Consider the following 18,556-nt stretch of genomic DNA (forward strand, 5'->3'; position numbering starts at 1 on the left):
CTACACACACTATTACACTTTTCAAATATGCTACTACAAATAGTCTTCACAACTATTTTACATATTTATTCTTACATATATTTGTTTCAAGAAAATGCATAAATAAATAAATCAATATATATATTCATGTATATGTATTATAATAAAAAGGGGGCACAGCAAAGTCCGCACACTTGCTTCTTACTTGCAAGAGACTTGCGTAATAATTCCTTTTTTTCGTTCCATTTAATGATTAATACTTATTAATTTGTTAAAATTTGAATTTGACAACAAGTTATGCATTCCATGTAAAGGTAGTATTTCAAAAGGTAGTTAAGTCCACTTTAAATTAGAGTGTTTTAAACTCAAACTATAATTAATAGTGATATATATCTTTCTAGTTATTTCATGTTCCAATTTATTAAAGTCACTTCAAGTTGTTAGAATATAAATTCAAATTTGTCGAGGATTTAAATGAGGCCTTTTTTTGTTTGAATCAATATTTACTATGTATGTAGTAATCAAGTTTGAGTTTAAATCAATTAGATATAAGTGTTGTTTCAAGTTTGATGTTTCTATAAATACTCGATTTTAACTAATGTATTACTATTCCTTTAAGTGTTGTTTTATAGAATGAGAACCAATATAAAACAGTTATGTCACATGGAGAACAGTTATCTCACATAGAGAGCTGCGAAAGTAGCTTAAAATAAGTAGTAGGGTTCATGAGTTACTCTCATATTTGGGACGTTTTAAAGAATTTGACTTAGTGACTCAGATATAAAGAGAGTTAAAGGGATCTTCTTTTTAATTTTTCCTTAAAGTACACAAGCTTTGTATTTTCTCTCTTTCTCAATAGAACATGTAAAACATTATTAAGTGTCACTGAACTCCATTATGTCATTAAAGCTAAACTTCTTCCCATTACCCAATACACGCACATAGTGGGATAACATGTTGTTATATAATGAATGTATTCTTCCCATCATGAACATGTTCTTCCATAAAGGATGTGCTCTCCCTAAACATGATCTTCTCATTTATCCAATAAGTACTTTTAACCAATTGCTCTTGAGAAAGTGCTCTTAGTTGGTGTATATATATAGGAAATTGGCAATTTAAAAGACATTAAAATTTTACCAGATTTCTCTCTAAAAGGTCTTCTTAAATACTCTCACTCTCCTTTCTACTCAACTCTATCCTTTCTTATTCTCCACTGCATCCCGCCATCACACTTTCTCTACCTTTTTTCCCCAACTTGTATCTCTCACTTCCTATCACAAAGTACTTTTAACACTTTAAGGATTGCTCCAATCTTCCTCTTTGTCACCTCTAGTGCATCTCATTTTACTTGTTGCAACACTTTCTGTCTCAATAGAAGAACTCTTTACAGCTTCAAAAATAAGTCACCATCAAACTTGCGTTCATTTGGCAGTCTATTTGTTGGCATTTAGCTTCACTGGGTTTGGAGGAAGGTCTACTTGCGATTTTTGGGACCATTAAATGAAGAGAAACTCGAAAACACATCTTGTTTTTCTTGTACCATAATAAAACCACCCTGAGCGTGAGAAAAATCCTTCGATTGATGTTCTCATCAAATTTGTCTCTCAAGCTCATTTTTGTTGTAACTGTGGTCTAACTCATACTTCCTCTTTAATGCATGAAATTACTACAAAATTCCTCCCCTAGGAAGCTATTAGAAATATATAGGAGTAGAAGGAAATTCTGTATGTATACATTTACTTCTGCAATACTATTTTACATGGCAGCAAGCAAAAGCAACCGCTTATTAATTGACACCAACTATTTATTCAAGAAAACCGTCTTTAAGAGTAGATAAAGGTTTGAGTAATGAAGCCACACTTCATAACTTAAGAAGCATCAACAGCAATCTTCAAGCCCCCATCACAATGACCTCGGATGCTGCAAATGAAATAGTTTCGTCCCTTTGATAGTTTGATTGCATCATTTCCAGTGCTGTAAACCTCAGAGGTTGGGGAAGCAGAGCAACTCTTGTAGCCTTGGATGTCTGCATAAAAATACGTCCAAGTCAGTTACGTAAAATGAACTGAAAATAATAGCTGCTTTGCCTAGACTAGAATAGAGTTTATGCAGAGGTGGATTAATTTTCTTATACCAAGGGCGTCCCCAGCCTTAAACTTTTTCCCCTTTGGCCAGCTCTGAACGTTAAAACTCCAGCCTGAAGTATCACCAACGGTAAACGTTTTTGCTCGAGCCATGTCGGATTGAACTAAGAGCAAAACAAGAGTGCAGGCCAGAACTAAAACTGGGCTTGCACTGCATATTCCCCGGTGAGACATTTTCCTCACCAGAATACTAACTTCTTATGAGAGGTTGGTATTGGATTACAAAAGGAAGTGCTTGGCTAGTTGGTTTTTATAGAGGATATGGCCACTAAAGGATATGATGTATGGTGTTGGTCATGGCAAGAAAACTTTTATTTGATAAAGATTTATCAATTGTTGGTGCAACTGAAGCAGAAGAAGAGGGCCAGCCAAAGAATCAAAGAGAAACTGAAAAGCCCCAATATTCCTCCCCATTCCTTCAATCATTATGTGACTGGTGTAAATTTGAAACGACTATTACTTGGGTTAACTTTATTCTGAACCACTGCCATACTTGTTCTGAAATAGTTGCAGCAGAAAACTATAAATCTCGTGAGCTCTTCATCTCTTTGATGTAAAATTGAAAGAAAAGGACCAACCAATTTGGTTGTTACTTTGACAAGCATTTCCTACCTATATTTTTTTAGAATTCTCCTTTCTCGTGACTATTTGGGTGACCAATGAAACACCTACTAAAGAATTCCGTTTAGACCGATGTCCAATGGTGTCAATGTGACGGGCAAGAGACGACATTTGCTTGGTGTTTTTTGTTTTCCTGCCAAGCAAATGGTTTTAAGAATCCAATTTCATTGTTGCTTTCTTCTTCACGTGTGAATCAGAGGAAGAACATGACATTAAATGAAATGAAGAATCCAAATGCATTTGAGTTCTTTGCATCAAGAAAATGTGACATTGATTCAATTGTTTGCATGAAGTATAAAGGAGGTCCTAGCTTGCTAGACATTTCCATAGCATTCACAGGATGCTATAACCTAACAACTCAAACTTTGGATTACCCCATATTACATGGAAAGCAAGATTACTGATTTAACTGATTTAGGACATTCTTCATCTCCTTGCATGACCTTTTCAATTAAATTTCCAAACAGAAAGGGCAGGGAATTGAATAAGAGAAGAATAAGAAGATGATGCTGAAAAAAAATAGATGGGATTATTACATAATTTTCCAAAAAAAATAAATACAACAGTATTAGATTACAGGAATATGACATGTTTGGAGTTAACAGAGCAGCAGCGATCATGCCTTCAGGGACACATCAATACTAATGGAGGAGTCTGTTAAGATGATGTCTTTTGAATTATCAGCTTTTGGGTGATCTTGACAATTAAATTTTATTCTCACATGAAAAGGTTTTATGAATATGAGGTCTCTCAAATCTATATTAGATTTTAACAAGAATTGAATGCAAGAATTGGCACCAAAGTCTTCAATTCTCTCAGGGTTTAAAATCTCTGCTATCCTTGCAGCGAATTTCTCCTGATTGTCATCTTGTAAAACTGGATTTCTTCTAAGTTTTAGATACAGTGCAGCATAAATGATAACCTGTGTGACACCAAAGACATCAATTTCTTCATACCTTTGCAGGACAACTTTAAAGCTAAGACTCAATCTACCTTTTAAAACAAAAACCTAGAAGCAGGTGCAAGCTGTACTTTTATCACTAGTATAGTTATAGAGAAAGAGAGCAAGTGTACCTCGCTTGTTCCAGGACTTGTGTTAACAACACAATCAATGTGAATTCTTTGATCTTCAGAATTCGTATCTGCAGTAGCAATATCATCCTCCATTACCAATTCTGATACAGGAGTTGAAAAGGCAAGATTGTCCAGTTCATCATACCATTGTTGAGCAACACCAACCTGTATGGACCCAATAATTGGCTTAAGCTACTCAACACAACTAGCCACAGGAAATAACATGAATGTAAGGAAGAAACCTTCTCTGCGGATCCTGCCACACCCTCCACTACTGAGACTTCAGTAGCAGCCCCCCTTGCCTGGCACCATATGCAACTTTCATGCAAAGGTTCTACAAGTTCAGTGTCTGCAGGGATGTCTATGCTTAACTGAATGTCAACCTTTCCTGTTAGAGACACAGCTTTATGAGACATCAAATTTTTGCCTAAAAAAAAGAATCAAACACTGGCCTGCAAGCACCTTTTTCTGTGCACAATAGTTTTGCTAACTTCACCTTTCTTTTAAAGTTTAGTTTTGAAACTTTTGAGGACAAGAAAGGTGAACAACTGGGTTAAGGTGCCCTATTTCCAAACTTTATGATAAAAAAGTAGCTAGAGTGCCTGCCTCAGACACGACAAAATGCTTTGGCTTTTTTATTGAACTGTTACATGATCTTAAATTTCAAGGATATTTCAGAACTCTTGACATTTCCCACTTCATTAATCATTTCAGTATAAAGGAAGTTCTTAGGAGTCCAGAAAAAATATTCTTTAATAACTTTCCTTAGAAGATTCCAGTAATCACACTTTATTTTATTGGCTTAAATTTGCTGTTGGGAAGATATTAAACTGTACAAAGAAAACTCTATGCCTTCTTAGTATCATCCATATATGCTGAAATTTGCTTGTACTCACTTTTGACATGTTATCAAAATCATGCCATGCATGGTCCACCCATTACTGTATGTTTGGTAAAATTATGGAAGCTTCCAGTTTTATTTACTTATAATACAGTAAAAGTTTGGCTAAAATTTGGTAATATAAATTTCACATCTACAGCTACTATTTCTTCTACATGCTAGCATATAGTTAAAGAATAAAAACAATTCTTATGCCCAGATTTTAGAGATCGGCCATTCCATAGCGCTTTGTGTGCATGGCAGGTCATAGGTTATGTCCATTAGTGCTTGACATATAATGGCAATGCCTGATTTGATTCTTAACATGTGACATCAGAAAGAAATACAGATACACATCCAAGCACCTTAGAAAAACAAACCAAAAAAAAGGATGGAAACAAAAAAGCAGTCTTAGCTCAGCCCAGGTAAACCCATTTCTTAGTTCTATGTTTATGTGAGATGCAATACTACATAACACAGCCATGCAATTACTTGGAAGGAAGATACCAAAAAAGAAAATAATTGTTAGCAATGAAAAACCAAATTATAATGTCAGCCTAATTATTGAAATCATAATTGAACACAGACTTAGGTAGGCAGACTAGATTAATCTCATTTAAATATTAGTGGAAGAGAAATAGCAACTAAACATTATTTGTGCAAAGAAAGCACAAACCTAGACATTGATAGTGGCCAGTAAACTACCTGGCAACAAACTCAATTGCTGAATATGATCGGTTTGTCCTGTGGAAAGTCCTGCAGCACTGTCAATCAGCCAAGAAAAAACAGTAAAAATGAAAATCAGTGGAGTCAGAATGAAACCGAGTTCTCTCCTAAACTATCACAAAGTAGAGCGATACATTATCATACAGGGCTTCCACGACATTAGTAACTTGGCATGACCCATCTATGCGAACAAAAGCAATAAAAAAGCATTGAAAGCTGGAAGGGGATTGAGGGAAGAAGACCAATAGAATCAGGGTTGAAATGAGAACACTTTGCAATTTTGAAAAGAAATAAAATACTCACAGGGCATAAAATCTTTCCAGAGGGAAGGACAACCAATAGGGGAGTCCAAGCATCCTCAGATTAGAAAACTGGAAACTTGAACAGATTCCAGATTCTCTACTTAGTTTCAGAACTCCCTGACCAACTTGAAATGCACATTAAGAAATGAGTAATGCTTGGAAAACCTCACTAACATCTATTTAAAGAGGCAAAAGTAACACAGCCACAAAAATTTAGTACCAGTGTCACACATGACTACGTGATTTTGGAAGGTTGTAACACTTGATACGAGGCCAGTATATGGAAACCCCTCTAGTGCTAAGTCAGTATCAGTTTGACGTTGCAACAGATAATCTGGCATCTTTTTCAAGAGGGATAATTTCTCCATGATCAAGTGTCTGCAGAGCTCCAAAATATTTGGAAATCCTTCATAGAAATTGGATAAGAAATGTTAGACATATTCAGCTGATATATAATATAAAGCAAACAAAAGAAATATAGAAAAGCAACTTTTAACCTTTGACAACTTCTATTATTTCTCCCGATGCAAATTCCATGACCCATAAAGTTTGAAAGCTGCAAACCACCATTAAGTAGAATAAAAAGAATCAGATATGTAGCCTACTGATTCAAGGCATTTGTGATAACATTAAAATCAAGGATGGTGTAGAAGCACGCAAGTCAGCATTGCTAGCTTGGCACCAAAATAGATAGTAGTATATTTTATTAACTTAAAGTTAAAACAACCAATAAAGCAAAGAAGAAAAAACAAAGCCATGAAAAATAAAAAGAAATTAGGCCTGACTTATGATCTACAAATTAAATCCTCCCAAATTTCTGTTTCTAGTAAAACAATGAAGCCAGAGGTTCCACCATTCTGCCAACAAGTAATTGGAGTATGTTACCAAGAGACCTTTGACCAAAACTAGAGCAAGACAATACGTTTACCGACCATGCAAAGTCTAGAAGTTTGGTAAGAACTCTACAAAAAAGGTAGCTAAGACTTGTTGATAATAAAAATATAATAATATTTACCTTCGACTGATAATTAAAAAATTATTATCCCCAGACTTTATCAGATGCCAAGGACACAATAGTGTCTGGGAACCATGTTTTTCACACTTCACATCAGCATCACTCCCAAAACCCAGCTTATCTCTGATCCAAGTCCACAAACTATTACTTTTCTTGTTGATGCTAGATGTTGGATAAACTGTCTCCAAAACCCTCCTTTCCAAATCAGCTCTCCTGATGGCATGATTCTTAACAGATAGGGACAAACCAAAAAAAAAAAAAAGTAAATAATTAAACCCTAATTAAAATACCACTAGCATATCTCCATGACATGCCACTGAGATAAAATGCCAACAAAGGAACAAAAACTTATTCTAATATAGTATATTGCCTGAAAGATGATAGAACAAGAAGGCAGACCAACATCAAGAAGTAGGTAGATAAATCCAGAGCGACAATAGGATAGAATTTCAAAGAATTTATCACTTCCTTTGAATCTATATTTAGCTAAAAATAAGAATATAACAAAGGAGTATCTGGGAGAACAGTGACTCAAATGTTGACAGCCTATAATGCATACTAAATACATTAAAAGAATTGTCATAAACATTAAAACAAAATGGTGTTTTTTACAAAAAAAAAAAAAATTATAACCAATGTCATATCATGGAGATTTTTATACCCAAGACCTTAGTGCCTGAAATTTAAGATGCAATATCAAAGAATGTTAAGACCCTAAGAACTTACCTCCGAATCTACAATATACAGGCAATCTTCAGTGGCATGATAGAAGGAAGCAGCTGGGCGAAGCAGCTTCGCAGACTCAAATTCCCCATCCTCAAAACCTGGGCAAGAACCAATCTGACATATAAAAAATTTAAGTCTGAATCTAAACTGTTTTGTCCCATAATTCAGCTTATAGCTAATTTACAAGAGGAAAAAAAATTGAATAAAGGATAACAAGGATGTAAGAAAGCTCTGAACCCAAAATTTTACATCATTATCTATAAATGATTACAGGTGCAATAAAGCAAAAAGTAAGTGAAATCCATTGGTTGGCTGACCAACAATCAACTGCTGAAATGATGCTGACCTGACCCATTTCAGTTCACCTATGATTTCAAGTAGCCACAAAGGATAAAAGGAATCGGTTTGACATTTTTTTTTCAACTTTTTCCTTTCTGCTTTTCAAAAAGAAACCTTTATGATTTTTACATTTTGCTAAACAGTAAAAGTGATAAAGAAAAGGAAGGCCAGGTACCTACCCAATTTTTTCATTGTTCTATTTCTAATTGTTGCAGTATATATTAAAAATTGTCAGTTAAAAATTACATGGGATAAAATAACCACCATCCAAAATAAAGTCTCCAACAAGAGCCACTGCAACTTATAAGTTTAACTCCCATACGTACACTGTCCAAAATCTTCCCATCTCCATCAAATATGATTATCCGGTGGTGATTGCTGTCAGAAAGGAACAGACGCTCGGCACTTTCATCCACAGAGATGCATGCTGCAAAAAAAATAATGAGAGTTTTGAGACTATTCTATCTTTCATTTCATCTCGTCACTTTAAACTAACAAGACAAAGCAGTAATGTTCTTAAAAATTATACTAACTACATTGATACTCATTCAGTTTTAGACAAATCAAAGGTCCTGCACTGAGCATAGTTTGATCTCATAATTTGATCAAATCATTGATCTCTCTTACAACATTACTAAAATAGCCAATGCACTATATGGAAACTCACAAGAATAGTGCCATGAAAAACATATACCTGGGAAGTAAAGAAGTAAATTCTGCAGTGCAGAGCAAAAATGGGGTTCCTTAATGATCTCAGCTTCTTTTGACCAGGAGCTTTTCAAATTATGAAGTGCAATAGAATTGACTTGGTTTTGCATGCTTAACTCCTCAATGGCTGCAAAAGGGCAGCACAATCAGAAGACAAAAAAAGTAAATGTATGTGTACATACACGCATGTAGAATTATCTACCCACATGTGCCCAAGCAAACACCATGCATATCAAAAAAAAAAAAACCATGCAAATCAAAGTTCAAAAAACCATACTCATATGTAGATGACAATTACAATGAGTGGAGAATGAAACCCAAAGAGAAGGGGGAGGGTAGAAAAGCCATAACAAAAAGAAATGGTTCAATATGGCAACAACCATGCTGAAAAGAAGAGCATGTCAAAAAAGTCGGAGCTTCAGGAATAGGAGCTGCTCTGCAGGAGGAGAGAAGGAGAAAAAAAAAAAGGGGAAGTTGGGGGGGGGGATGAAAACTTTTGGATATAAAAACACCAAAGAGAGAAACACATGGACAGAGAAGAATTTAGGACAATGCATTTATAGGTACACCATCCCAATTTTCACGCTGTATAAGTTATTTATGCCAAAATCATACTTAGTGGGTCATAATTGTAAAAACAACTAATCCAAATCAAATACTTGAAACAAAAACTTCAGTGGATTTTTTCAAATAAAAGACATGAAAAAGTAAATACAACAACTGATAAACAGCAAAATACAATTGACAAAGCGACAATCACAGTCAGTACTTTAAGATATGATATCGACAGTGAAGGCAACCATCCTAACTACAGCAGATAGCCCACATTCATAAGATATCCTTCAAATGATTTCCTCATTGTGCAAATTAAAAAGCTCAAAGTTCGGAGAATCATACTAAGAATTTTGGCATCTAAAGGCTGAATATTTTGTATAGGAAGTAATATCTCAGTTGTTCTAAAATGTAAAAGAGACTGCAAGCAGCAATAGTTCCATTTCTGATGCAACATCCTCACTATAAAAACTACATTGTTGCAAGAGAATTAGTCGCTACACATAAAAAAAATGCATACCTTTGTTAAGCATTGCTAGCTCCAGGTCCTTCTCATGGAAAATTAGAGGATTCTTAAAATCTTTAGATAAAATGTAGCTTGCTCCATCTGTCAACTAAATATATAGAGGAAAAAAAATAATCATAAAGCAGTTTTAAGAAGTCATTACATAGTGTTAGAATAATTCATAGCAAAAGATCTAAGCAAAGTTTTAGAATAATTCCTAGCAAAAGATCCATGCTTAGATTTATTTCCTAGTTCCAGATTGCACTGAGGTGTCAATGGAAGATATGGGAAAGTGCTCTACTGTGATATCCCTTTGTTTCTTTTTTTTCCCTATTTCATTAGCTTCCCAATAAATTATCAATTAGCAAATATAATGTGTAAGTGCATAAAAGAAGAGGTTAGCAGAAAATAGAATCCCATAAGCATTGATGCTATGTTGAATGCCTACAGAAAACAGAAGAATAACAGCTCATGGGTTCCTTTTGAGCAGCCAGGGGAACCTTATTTGACACCATGACTTAATTGTGAGAATATGATTTTGAAGTAAACTTCAACTCTCACATATTATGGGAAAGGATTTCATTCACAGGCAAGTATGGCTTTGTAACCATATAATCTAATATCAAAACTTTACCTCAGAAAACCTCTTGTTTGACAACAAAATAGGAATAGTAATGTATTCTTTCATTATCAATGGAACAAGTTGACTTCGATCATCAGCAGAGCAAAGTGAACTGCAATCCTGAAAACCAATAACTCGTAGCCAAGGAAACCTACAATAGCAAAACATAATAATTTTTCTCAGAGGAAAAAAAAAACCTCAAATGTTCAAGAAGCTTAGAGAAACAAATATCCACTATCTCTCTACCTCTGCTGAAGTAACTTCACTTTTTCAAATATAACAACCACATCACATCCTACTTTCTCTGAATTCTCAAAGAACCTTGTGGCAACAATTAAAAACGTCCCATCCTTTTTTAACGAATCCTTGTTTCCGTCAACTCTATTTAACCAGCAATGATAAGGACCTGTATATGCGTTTTAGAAGTTTATGCAATGAAAATTTTGCAGCAAACACAACAAAAGAATATATATTGAGAATCCCTGAATACTAATTTTCGAGCAAAAGAAAACAGGTAGTAGATTTGAATACCTTGAAGCTGATCGAAGGCGGATTCAATGAAAGACAACAAATGGATTGCAAAAGGAGAGTCCTGAGATGGTTGTGAAATTGTTGAGTGCCTGAAAGAGACTGTCATTTGTAAATTAGGAGAGCCACAAAAATACACAAATTTCGAAATCAATGCTACAGTAAGAACCCAAGTTGAAATATTTTAAAATGAAAATGAAGTGGCCCATGTATCGGAAGAAAAACCTGAAAATCTCTCGGAAAATCTATTGTTCATTTCATTGCATTCATGAAGGAAACGATTCGAAGAGGAAGCTACTGGGTTGAGCGATCGTGTAGACGGTTGACAATGATAGCCTGAGTTTCGCAGAAAAAGTAATCAAAATATAATCAATTGGAAACAAAAATGAATTAAGTTAAGGCCAAAAACAGAAAAAGACCTGAGGAAAAACGGGGCAAAATGCTGGAAATTTGTCTGAGATGACGATGTCTCAGAGACATTTTCTATGTTATTGCCCAAGGAAAACAAATTGGGATTCTCCTTGACAGTTTACTGAGTCCAATTTTTCTTTTCTGCAATTCCGAGCTTGAGGTATCGGCTGGGGGTTTTCACTCTCCGGGTACCGGGTAGGGTTTAAGCTATCCGTTAGCCACCCGAGTTCATGGTCAGGTCAAGTCAGTTTAATTTCTTGGGCCGGGTTAAACCAGAGCTTTTGGGCCTTCCTTTCTTGAGTTCCGAACAACATATATTTTATATTTATACTTTATATTACATTAATTCTTAATCTCACTTTTACATGTCAATCAAATTGAAATGTTTCTCTCTCTTCTTTGAAGAATAAAACCACAAGGCACATATTTTTTTCATCCACATAATACTTAAAAAATTCAAATAAATCATTTATTCTTTTATTATATTCAAAATGTAAATCAAGTCCTTATTTTTTTTACAACTATTCTTTTATTACATTCAATTAAACTTTTATATTTTGATGTTGAATCAAATTAGTCTTTATGATTAATAGTCAACTGACTGTTGTTAATCAATGTGCCACTTGTCATCTTATAACATATGATGCTAACATGAAATATTGATATGTCACAGTGAATGATGACATGATATATTAATATAACATGATAATATAACCATATGACACTTTTTACCATCTACGTCAACATCGCCTAGGTGTATAATGACGAGTGACATTTTAATTAATAGAAATTAATTAGTCAACCGTTAATCTTAAAAACTTATTTGACTTTAAATAAAAATATAAAATCTTAATTAAACGTAATAATAAAAATTTATTTAAATTTTCTTATATAGTTTAAGAATTTTTTTAAAATATTATACTCTTTCTTATTTAACCTTGTTGAAATGTCTAAATAGAATTTAATTTATTGTCGGTAGTAAAAAAATTTTCCATTCCTTTGGTGTTTTTTCCTATCATATATTATGATAATTTAAAGTCTTATTGTAATTAAGAATGGGTACCTAATAATCCCTATAATTAAAAGACACATTATGAAATTGCTTCCAAATGTAGTAAAGTTGAAATTAAGGCTGTATGATCTGCCATTGATAATTATTTAATTACTTTTTTGTGCTTTTTATTGATGGAACTATATATCCAGTAATAAATTTCATCAAATAGTAGTTTCTCTGTAAAGTGGTTAAGTTTGATGGATTTAAAGAGGGGGAAGCAGTGGCTGGCAAAGGCAGAGAACGAAGGTACCTTACCTTGACATGACTTGGAGCATAACATCATCATCTTCTTTTTATGGTTTTTTCCCCAACCATCTTCCTCAGCCCCAAATTCAAACTAGCTAGCCTAGGTGCTTAGCCTTTTCTTCTAACCCCTTATTGCATCCCATTCTGCTTGCCAGTGTTGTTTTGTCTCAAAGAAGGCATCCAAGGAACATGGATGAAAAGAATATATATAGATGGAAAATTCAATGCCTTTCTTTTCTTTTAACCTAAAAAATTCAAAAGTTTCAAATTTTTAAGGAATGGGTTAATTCTCAACTTATGATGATTAAGTTCAAGCTTGCACAATGATTTGGCTGAAAATTCTCTCCTTTTCCTGTTTGATTTTAAATGACAATTACAAATTTAGCATTTTACTTTGCCAAGATGTACAAAGTGGTTCTAACAAAAATGTAAAGTTTGCACCCAAAACTTTCAAATCATGTATCATTTTAACTTAAATTCTAATACCGTTGAAACAATCGACCTATATGCTTTCAATTCGACCAATACTATCATGTCACGTGTACATCATGTGTAACCATTAGCATCTTTTCCAACACCATATATATATATATATATATATATATAATGAATCCATTGTTGGATGCCACATGACATTCATGTGGAATTTTCACAAAATATTTAACATGTGACATAATTACTTAACCCGATGCTGCAGAAGTAAGTTAAGTTAAACTATGTTAGAGTCTGAGTTAATATGATACACTATATTTGAAAGTCTAGCATTGTAAATTTTTTTCTATTAATTATCAATTTATACATTCGTTGTGATTCAAATGCCAAATGTATAATTAACTCAAGAATCAAGAATCCATTATGAATTAAGTTGAAGGTTTAAGAGAGAGGTAATACAATAGAAAAGAAAGGGGCATGTGGTTTTGCTGATGGGATTTGAAACCCAATGGTATATATTCATCTTGAATATATGCCAAGCTGTTGCCAATTGTGTTAAATTTTGACTGAAAAATGGAATTTGTGAGCGTGAATCTAGTACTCTAAGGAAGTGCTAGCTAGACATCTATAAAAGGCATATTGGAAAAAGGTGTTGGAATGGAATCAAATCAAATCAAATTGTAGGAGAAGTTTTTAGGTAAAGTTGGAAAACACTGGAGGAACCAATTCTGTAAAAGATCCTCATCATTAGTCATTTTAAAGAGGGGATTGCCGTTACTTTGTGCTGAATTCAAAGTGCATGCCATTCACAAATAATTAATCTACATGACCATTTTCTCCTTCTTGCTACTCATTTAGCTATAGCTGCCCATTATGCCTTTATCATAAATATACTCAACTTGCACATGTATCCCTACAAATTTAATTAAATTACACAGCAAAACCATTTTTTTCTATCTCATAATTAAAATCAAATAGTACAAATTAATTTAAATCACTTGAACCTCATTTTTTGAGTGTAAACAGTAAATCTTAATTATATTTTTATTGAAAATGATGAATAGGATTAATGTAAGATAGAGAAATCAACTAGATATTGGTGACTAAAAGCATATCTAACATATAAATATATATTTTTACTCTCTTGATACATTTTTGTTACAGACTATAGTTTCTTAGGTTATTCTTCTCTACTTATATTAATTTTTTTAATTTCCCTAATCTTGATTTTTATCATCAAAAGTTTGATTTTTTTTTTGTAAACATCTTTGAATCAATCTGTTTTATCTATGAGTGAATTAGCTTGTGCAACATAGTTGGGTGTGTTAGAATATAAACAAATCTCATCTATGGGTTAAATAGCTAGTGCCAATATTTTTGGCTACCATGTTTCTTTTGGATTGGTCAAGGAGGTTGTGCTTACCTCCATTGGTGATTTGTTTCTTGACCTTTTCATCTGGAGGGGTGATGGTTGCAGTAATTTTTTGTAAGCTGCAGTGGTTGTAAAGAGGGAGACTCTTCCCCTATTGAGTTTATTTTACTTTTATTTATAAAGTTTCCTAATTTTCAAAAGAAGAATATCATAAATTCTTATATCAATAATAGATAAGATGATTTAGGCCTTGAACCTAAAAGTAAATATCTTTCTCTACGAAATAAAAATGTGTTTTAAATTAAAACTATTGATCCATTTCACACTATAAAGTTGACCTTAATTAATTAAAGAGGCAAGAGCGCCACAATGGAATTAAATACTCTGGCAAAGGTCAAATATATATATATATATATATATATATATATATTATATAATATATATATATATATATAATGCGATCTAGGAATTGTTGAAAGAAACTAGTAGAGATTTTATTTACGGAAAAAGAAAAAGACATAATAATTGATGAATCAGAAAGCTATGATTGGGTAACATTTATTCAAAGAACAGGAAATGATACAGTTATAATTATCAAATCATGACACTGGCATCTCGACTTTCTCGGCTTATGTGTTGGAGAAGACAAAAGCAAAGTCCAAATGACTCACCCTACCCTAGTATTTCTTTTTTCTTTTCTTTTTTCCTTTGAGGCAAAACCCAAAAAACACTTCTTCTCATCTCTTCACCGTGACACGCACAGATCTGACACTTTGCCATTTTGGCCCAGCAGATTCCCTTTCTTCTCTCTCTCTCTCTCTGCTTTCAACACCACTGAAGAATGGAAGGAAACCCCCATGCACTCTCTGGTCTCCACCATTCTGATCAACACCTGATCTTCTCCTTCCATATTCCTTTTTTCTATTTTTGTTAAATTCAATCTCCCATCTTTCTTAATTTGTACTGCCTCTACACTCATTAAGCTAAGGAGATCTTTCAATATTTACATGCATACCCACAGAGCAGAGCCCTGGAGAGGCAGGCTAATAATTTAACCAAAAAAACACACACAGAAATTAACCCAATTTTTTTTTTAAACTTAACCAAATAATTGAACAAAATCATATGTAAGAAATCAAAGTAAACATATAAACCATACCATCATCATCTATATATGAAACAAGTAGCATACATACATGCAGAAAAATATAGAGTATCTCTCTTCCTATACATTTCTAGTTCAAAAAAGAAAAGAAAAGAAAAAAAAACAAAGAAGTAATTAATGCCAGTGATGATGACGATGGCAACAAAGGTAACAAACTCCTCACAGAGGACAAGCAGTATTAATGGTGGGACTAAACCGTACTCATAAAGACGACAAACAATTAACAATACGTTTGCCGTCACGACTCTATCATCTTCAACCCGTTCATGGTGGTGCAAATCATGTCTCCACAAATCAAACTCACCTGTTGGAAATAGGGTTTGGACCGCTAGGAACTTCGTGAGCTTTGGCTCCAAACTCTCTACGTGAAGGTTTTGACGATGCTGATGATGAGGAAGAAGGAGAGGAAGAAGAAGAAGAAGTATGGGCGTTGTGAGTTTGCTTGGGGCGGAAGTGGTTCGTGGAATAAGAGGTGGATTTTGAGGAAGTAGCTAAGAGACGCCTTCTGAAAGGGATGGAGGAGGAGGAGGAGGAGGAGACATTGGATGAGTTTACGGGGTTTGTAGGATGAATGAGTAGAAGGAAAATGAAGAAAAGGGTGAGGAAGAGAAGGAGAGATTGGGGCTTTGCATAGGTCTCTGAGAGTGTTTTAGGCGCTGCCATACAATCAAAAAAAAGAAATAACCACCCCCCAAGAGCCCACAAGGGTTCAATATCCATGAACCAGCAAGCACCACGGCTGAAGAAAAGGAGATGAATGAAAGAAAGAAAAGAGAAGAGAAGAAGCTTCACCAAAAGTGAATATGGAAAGTAGGTTTTGAAATTCGATACACATTTGTTGAGGAACCAAATTAAAGAAGGGGAACCACCTTAACCTGGAATTAAGTTTATATGAAAGGTGTTGGGACTTGATCACTGATGAATTCACCAAATAGCCCCTTTGTTAAGTTTATGAAACTACAAGGATAATAAGGTTTTATTGGGAAATTAATTATAATATATACATATATGCTCATATATGTAGCTTTTTTGGATTATTGCTTTAGCTTCACCATAATGCCCTTACTAGAGCTTGGATAAGAAAGTTTAATTTGTTTTTTCATGAATCATGCATTGACTAATGATTACATACAACCAAATAACCACCTTTGTTGATAGAAGGAATAGTAAATTTTTTCTTCAATGGTTAATTTCTTTTTACCTCGAGAAATTGTTGCTCAATTGTTGGGGCAGAACTAGTTCATGGATCACGTTTTTAGAATGGACCAACATATTACTATCCCATTTAACTCAAAACCCAAACTGTTATAGGTCTTTCTTTTCTTTTTTTTCTTTTTGTTCCTGGTAAAGTTTCTATACCCTAAAATTTGAGCCAAATTAAATTGAAACTGTCTAAGCAATATGATTGCAGTTGCTTGAGAAAAATACAAATCTAGGGTTTTTCATGCATGTTTCAGAAATTAACATTTTCACATTGATTATTTTTTTTTAATACGGTATTGAGTCTGCAATTAAATCTATGACAATAGATTCAAATCGACATTTATATAATCATTGTTAGTTAATCAATTGAAAAAACATTTACACTTTGGGTTATGAGAAAGCTAATATATTAACAAGTATATTTCAAAGAACCAAACTTGAATCCAATGTTCACCAAATTTTAAAACAATAACATCAAGTTAAATTAATGGGATTGAAAGCATAAGTTAAATTGAAGAAGGGTGTTATGGTCTTAATGTCAAACACTAATGCCGCAATGAGTAATTAATTTGGGCCATATTCCAAATCAAATAAATTAAAGAATCTTGTGAAAGATAAAAGGCAGTGGCAACAAATGGAGGTGGTGGAAGGAGAGGGGGATGCTGGCTTTTCTTGCTTTGGCCGGCTCACCAAGAAATCTTTCTTTGACTTGCCCAACCCTAAGTAAGGAAAATATACTTCTCACCTCGTTCCTTGCTTGCTTTTTTCTGCAAAAAAGTGGGTTTTGCCTCTTCTTTTCAGCGCGTGTTTACACTCTCATGTACACAGTAACTATTCTATGTTTTTGCTGCTTCCAAGAAATTACTAAATCTAAAAGTGCAACTCAAAACCGATACCCTTCTTATTCATCATTTAATTCGTTTTATTTACAATAGACTCACTTGTCTATAATAAACATAAAATGTCTTACTTTGATTAATTTTTTAACTGTAATTAATTTACTCTATATGTATTTTTTCATAAATACAAATGAATTCTTTAAGTAATGATTTTTATTTATGTGAATGAGGAGGTATGCAAGATGAAATCTTCTGCCAATCATATGACTAGAGACTTATTAGTACATCGATTCACTCGCATTTTCGTTAATGAAATTTGTAATTTTTTTAAAAAAATACATATTTTTTTAAATTCATTTACGAATGAGGTGTATAATTATACGCACGTGAACTAAGAGTACTAATTATCCTATGGGATAATTAACTTTTAATATGATGGCATTCAAAGATGATTAGAGAAGGATTTTGAGCAAAATATTTGTGAGGTAGATGAATTCAAACCCCCCCCCCCCAAAAAAAATAGAAACAATAGATATTGATAAATTGATGAGATCATCTCTAATTATGAACCTAAAAAAGGGATTGAGAAAACATTGTAAAGATTCTTGTTGAAGGTTGGAGATGAGTTAATAATTATGTTGTATCTTATCAAATATAAACCTATGAAAAGCAAAACACCCAAAATTTGATGAAGATGATGAAAGTGGTCCTTAAAATAACTGCAACCAAAAGGAGGAGCAAAAAAGGGAAAGGGAGATTACCCAAAAGGAAAAGGTGGTGATGAATGATGGTGATGGTGATGGTGGTGGTAATGGTAATGGTAATGGTAGTATAATAAGAGAGTGGTGGCAAACGCCTTGAAACGAGTGTGGGCCTCCGAAAACATAATCTGTATAATTTGGAAACAAAACACACAGGGAAAAAGGGCCACATGGAAAGCAAAGCATCGTGTTCGGTAGCCCCTTTCTTTTTCTTGCCTATGAATTCAGAGAGTGCTGCTTCTCTCGTGTAAAGAGAGGCCAAGCCAAGGCATTGTATGTCCCCCATTATGGGTGATGCATGGGCCCTTACTGCCTCGGTAACAGATCAGAGATTTATACTCTATTGTAC

The 18,556-nt window shown here is 33.8% G+C and overlaps 3 protein-coding genes across 3 annotated transcripts; all 3 read right to left on the minus strand.

Annotated features, from left to right (window-relative positions):
• LOC18612801 (chemocyanin) lies at positions 1,621 to 2,347 on the minus strand. Its single transcript, XM_007049733.2, has 2 exons — positions 2,117 to 2,347; positions 1,621 to 2,008 (listed from the first exon to the last, which is right to left on the minus strand). The coding sequence occupies exons 1-2, from the start codon at positions 2,298 to 2,300 to the stop codon at positions 1,851 to 1,853; spliced, it is 342 nt and encodes a 113-aa protein (XP_007049795.2). The 5' UTR covers positions 2,301 to 2,347; the 3' UTR covers positions 1,621 to 1,850.
• On the minus strand, positions 3,258 to 11,405 carry LOC18612802. Its single transcript, XM_018119367.1, has 17 exons — positions 11,144 to 11,405; positions 10,950 to 11,060; positions 10,728 to 10,826; positions 10,443 to 10,602; positions 10,209 to 10,347; positions 9,590 to 9,683; positions 8,504 to 8,644; positions 8,136 to 8,236; positions 7,471 to 7,584; positions 6,745 to 6,971; positions 6,227 to 6,285; positions 5,950 to 6,135; positions 5,731 to 5,854; positions 5,407 to 5,465; positions 4,064 to 4,209; positions 3,822 to 3,986; positions 3,258 to 3,669 (listed from the first exon to the last, which is right to left on the minus strand). Exons 1-17 carry the CDS (start codon positions 11,202 to 11,204, stop codon positions 3,364 to 3,366), a joined length of 2,292 nt encoding a protein of 763 aa, XP_017974856.1. The 5' UTR covers positions 11,205 to 11,405; the 3' UTR covers positions 3,258 to 3,363.
• On the minus strand, positions 15,381 to 16,278 carry LOC18612803 (CLAVATA3/ESR (CLE)-related protein 44). The gene has a single exon (XM_007049735.2). It carries the CDS (start codon positions 16,122 to 16,124, stop codon positions 15,705 to 15,707), a length of 420 nt encoding a protein of 139 aa, XP_007049797.2. The 5' UTR covers positions 16,125 to 16,278; the 3' UTR covers positions 15,381 to 15,704.

Source organism: Theobroma cacao, chromosome 1 (genome assembly GCF_000208745.1).
Source record: "Theobroma cacao cultivar B97-61/B2 chromosome 1, Criollo_cocoa_genome_V2, whole genome shotgun sequence".
NCBI classification, from domain to species: domain Eukaryota; kingdom Viridiplantae; phylum Streptophyta; class Magnoliopsida; order Malvales; family Malvaceae; genus Theobroma; species Theobroma cacao.

Excerpts from the sequence above, each read along its gene's own strand:
- LOC18612802 (XM_018119367.1), bottom strand. The coding sequence starts at position 11,204 with ATGTCTCTGAGACATCGTCATCTCAGACAAATTTCCAGCATTTTGCCC. Across the intron at positions 10,603-10,727 it reads CGCCTTCGATCAGCTTCAAG|GTCCTTATCATTGCTGGTTA; the intron begins GTATTCAAATCT and ends ACGCATATACAG. Across the intron at positions 6,286-6,744 it reads TTTTTAATTATCAGTCGAAG|CTTTCAAACTTTATGGGTCA; the intron begins GTAAATATTATT and ends GGTGGTTTGCAG.
- LOC18612801 (XM_007049733.2), bottom strand. The coding sequence starts at position 2,300 with ATGTCTCACCGGGGAATATGCAGTGCAAGCCCAGTTTTAGTTCTGGCC. Across the intron at positions 2,009-2,116 it reads TAAGGCTGGGGACGCCCTTG|ACATCCAAGGCTACAAGAGT; the intron begins GTATAAGAAAAT and ends ATTTTTATGCAG.
- LOC18612803 (XM_007049735.2), bottom strand. The coding sequence starts at position 16,124 with ATGGATATTGAACCCTTGTGGGCTCTTGGGGGGTGGTTATTTCTTTTT.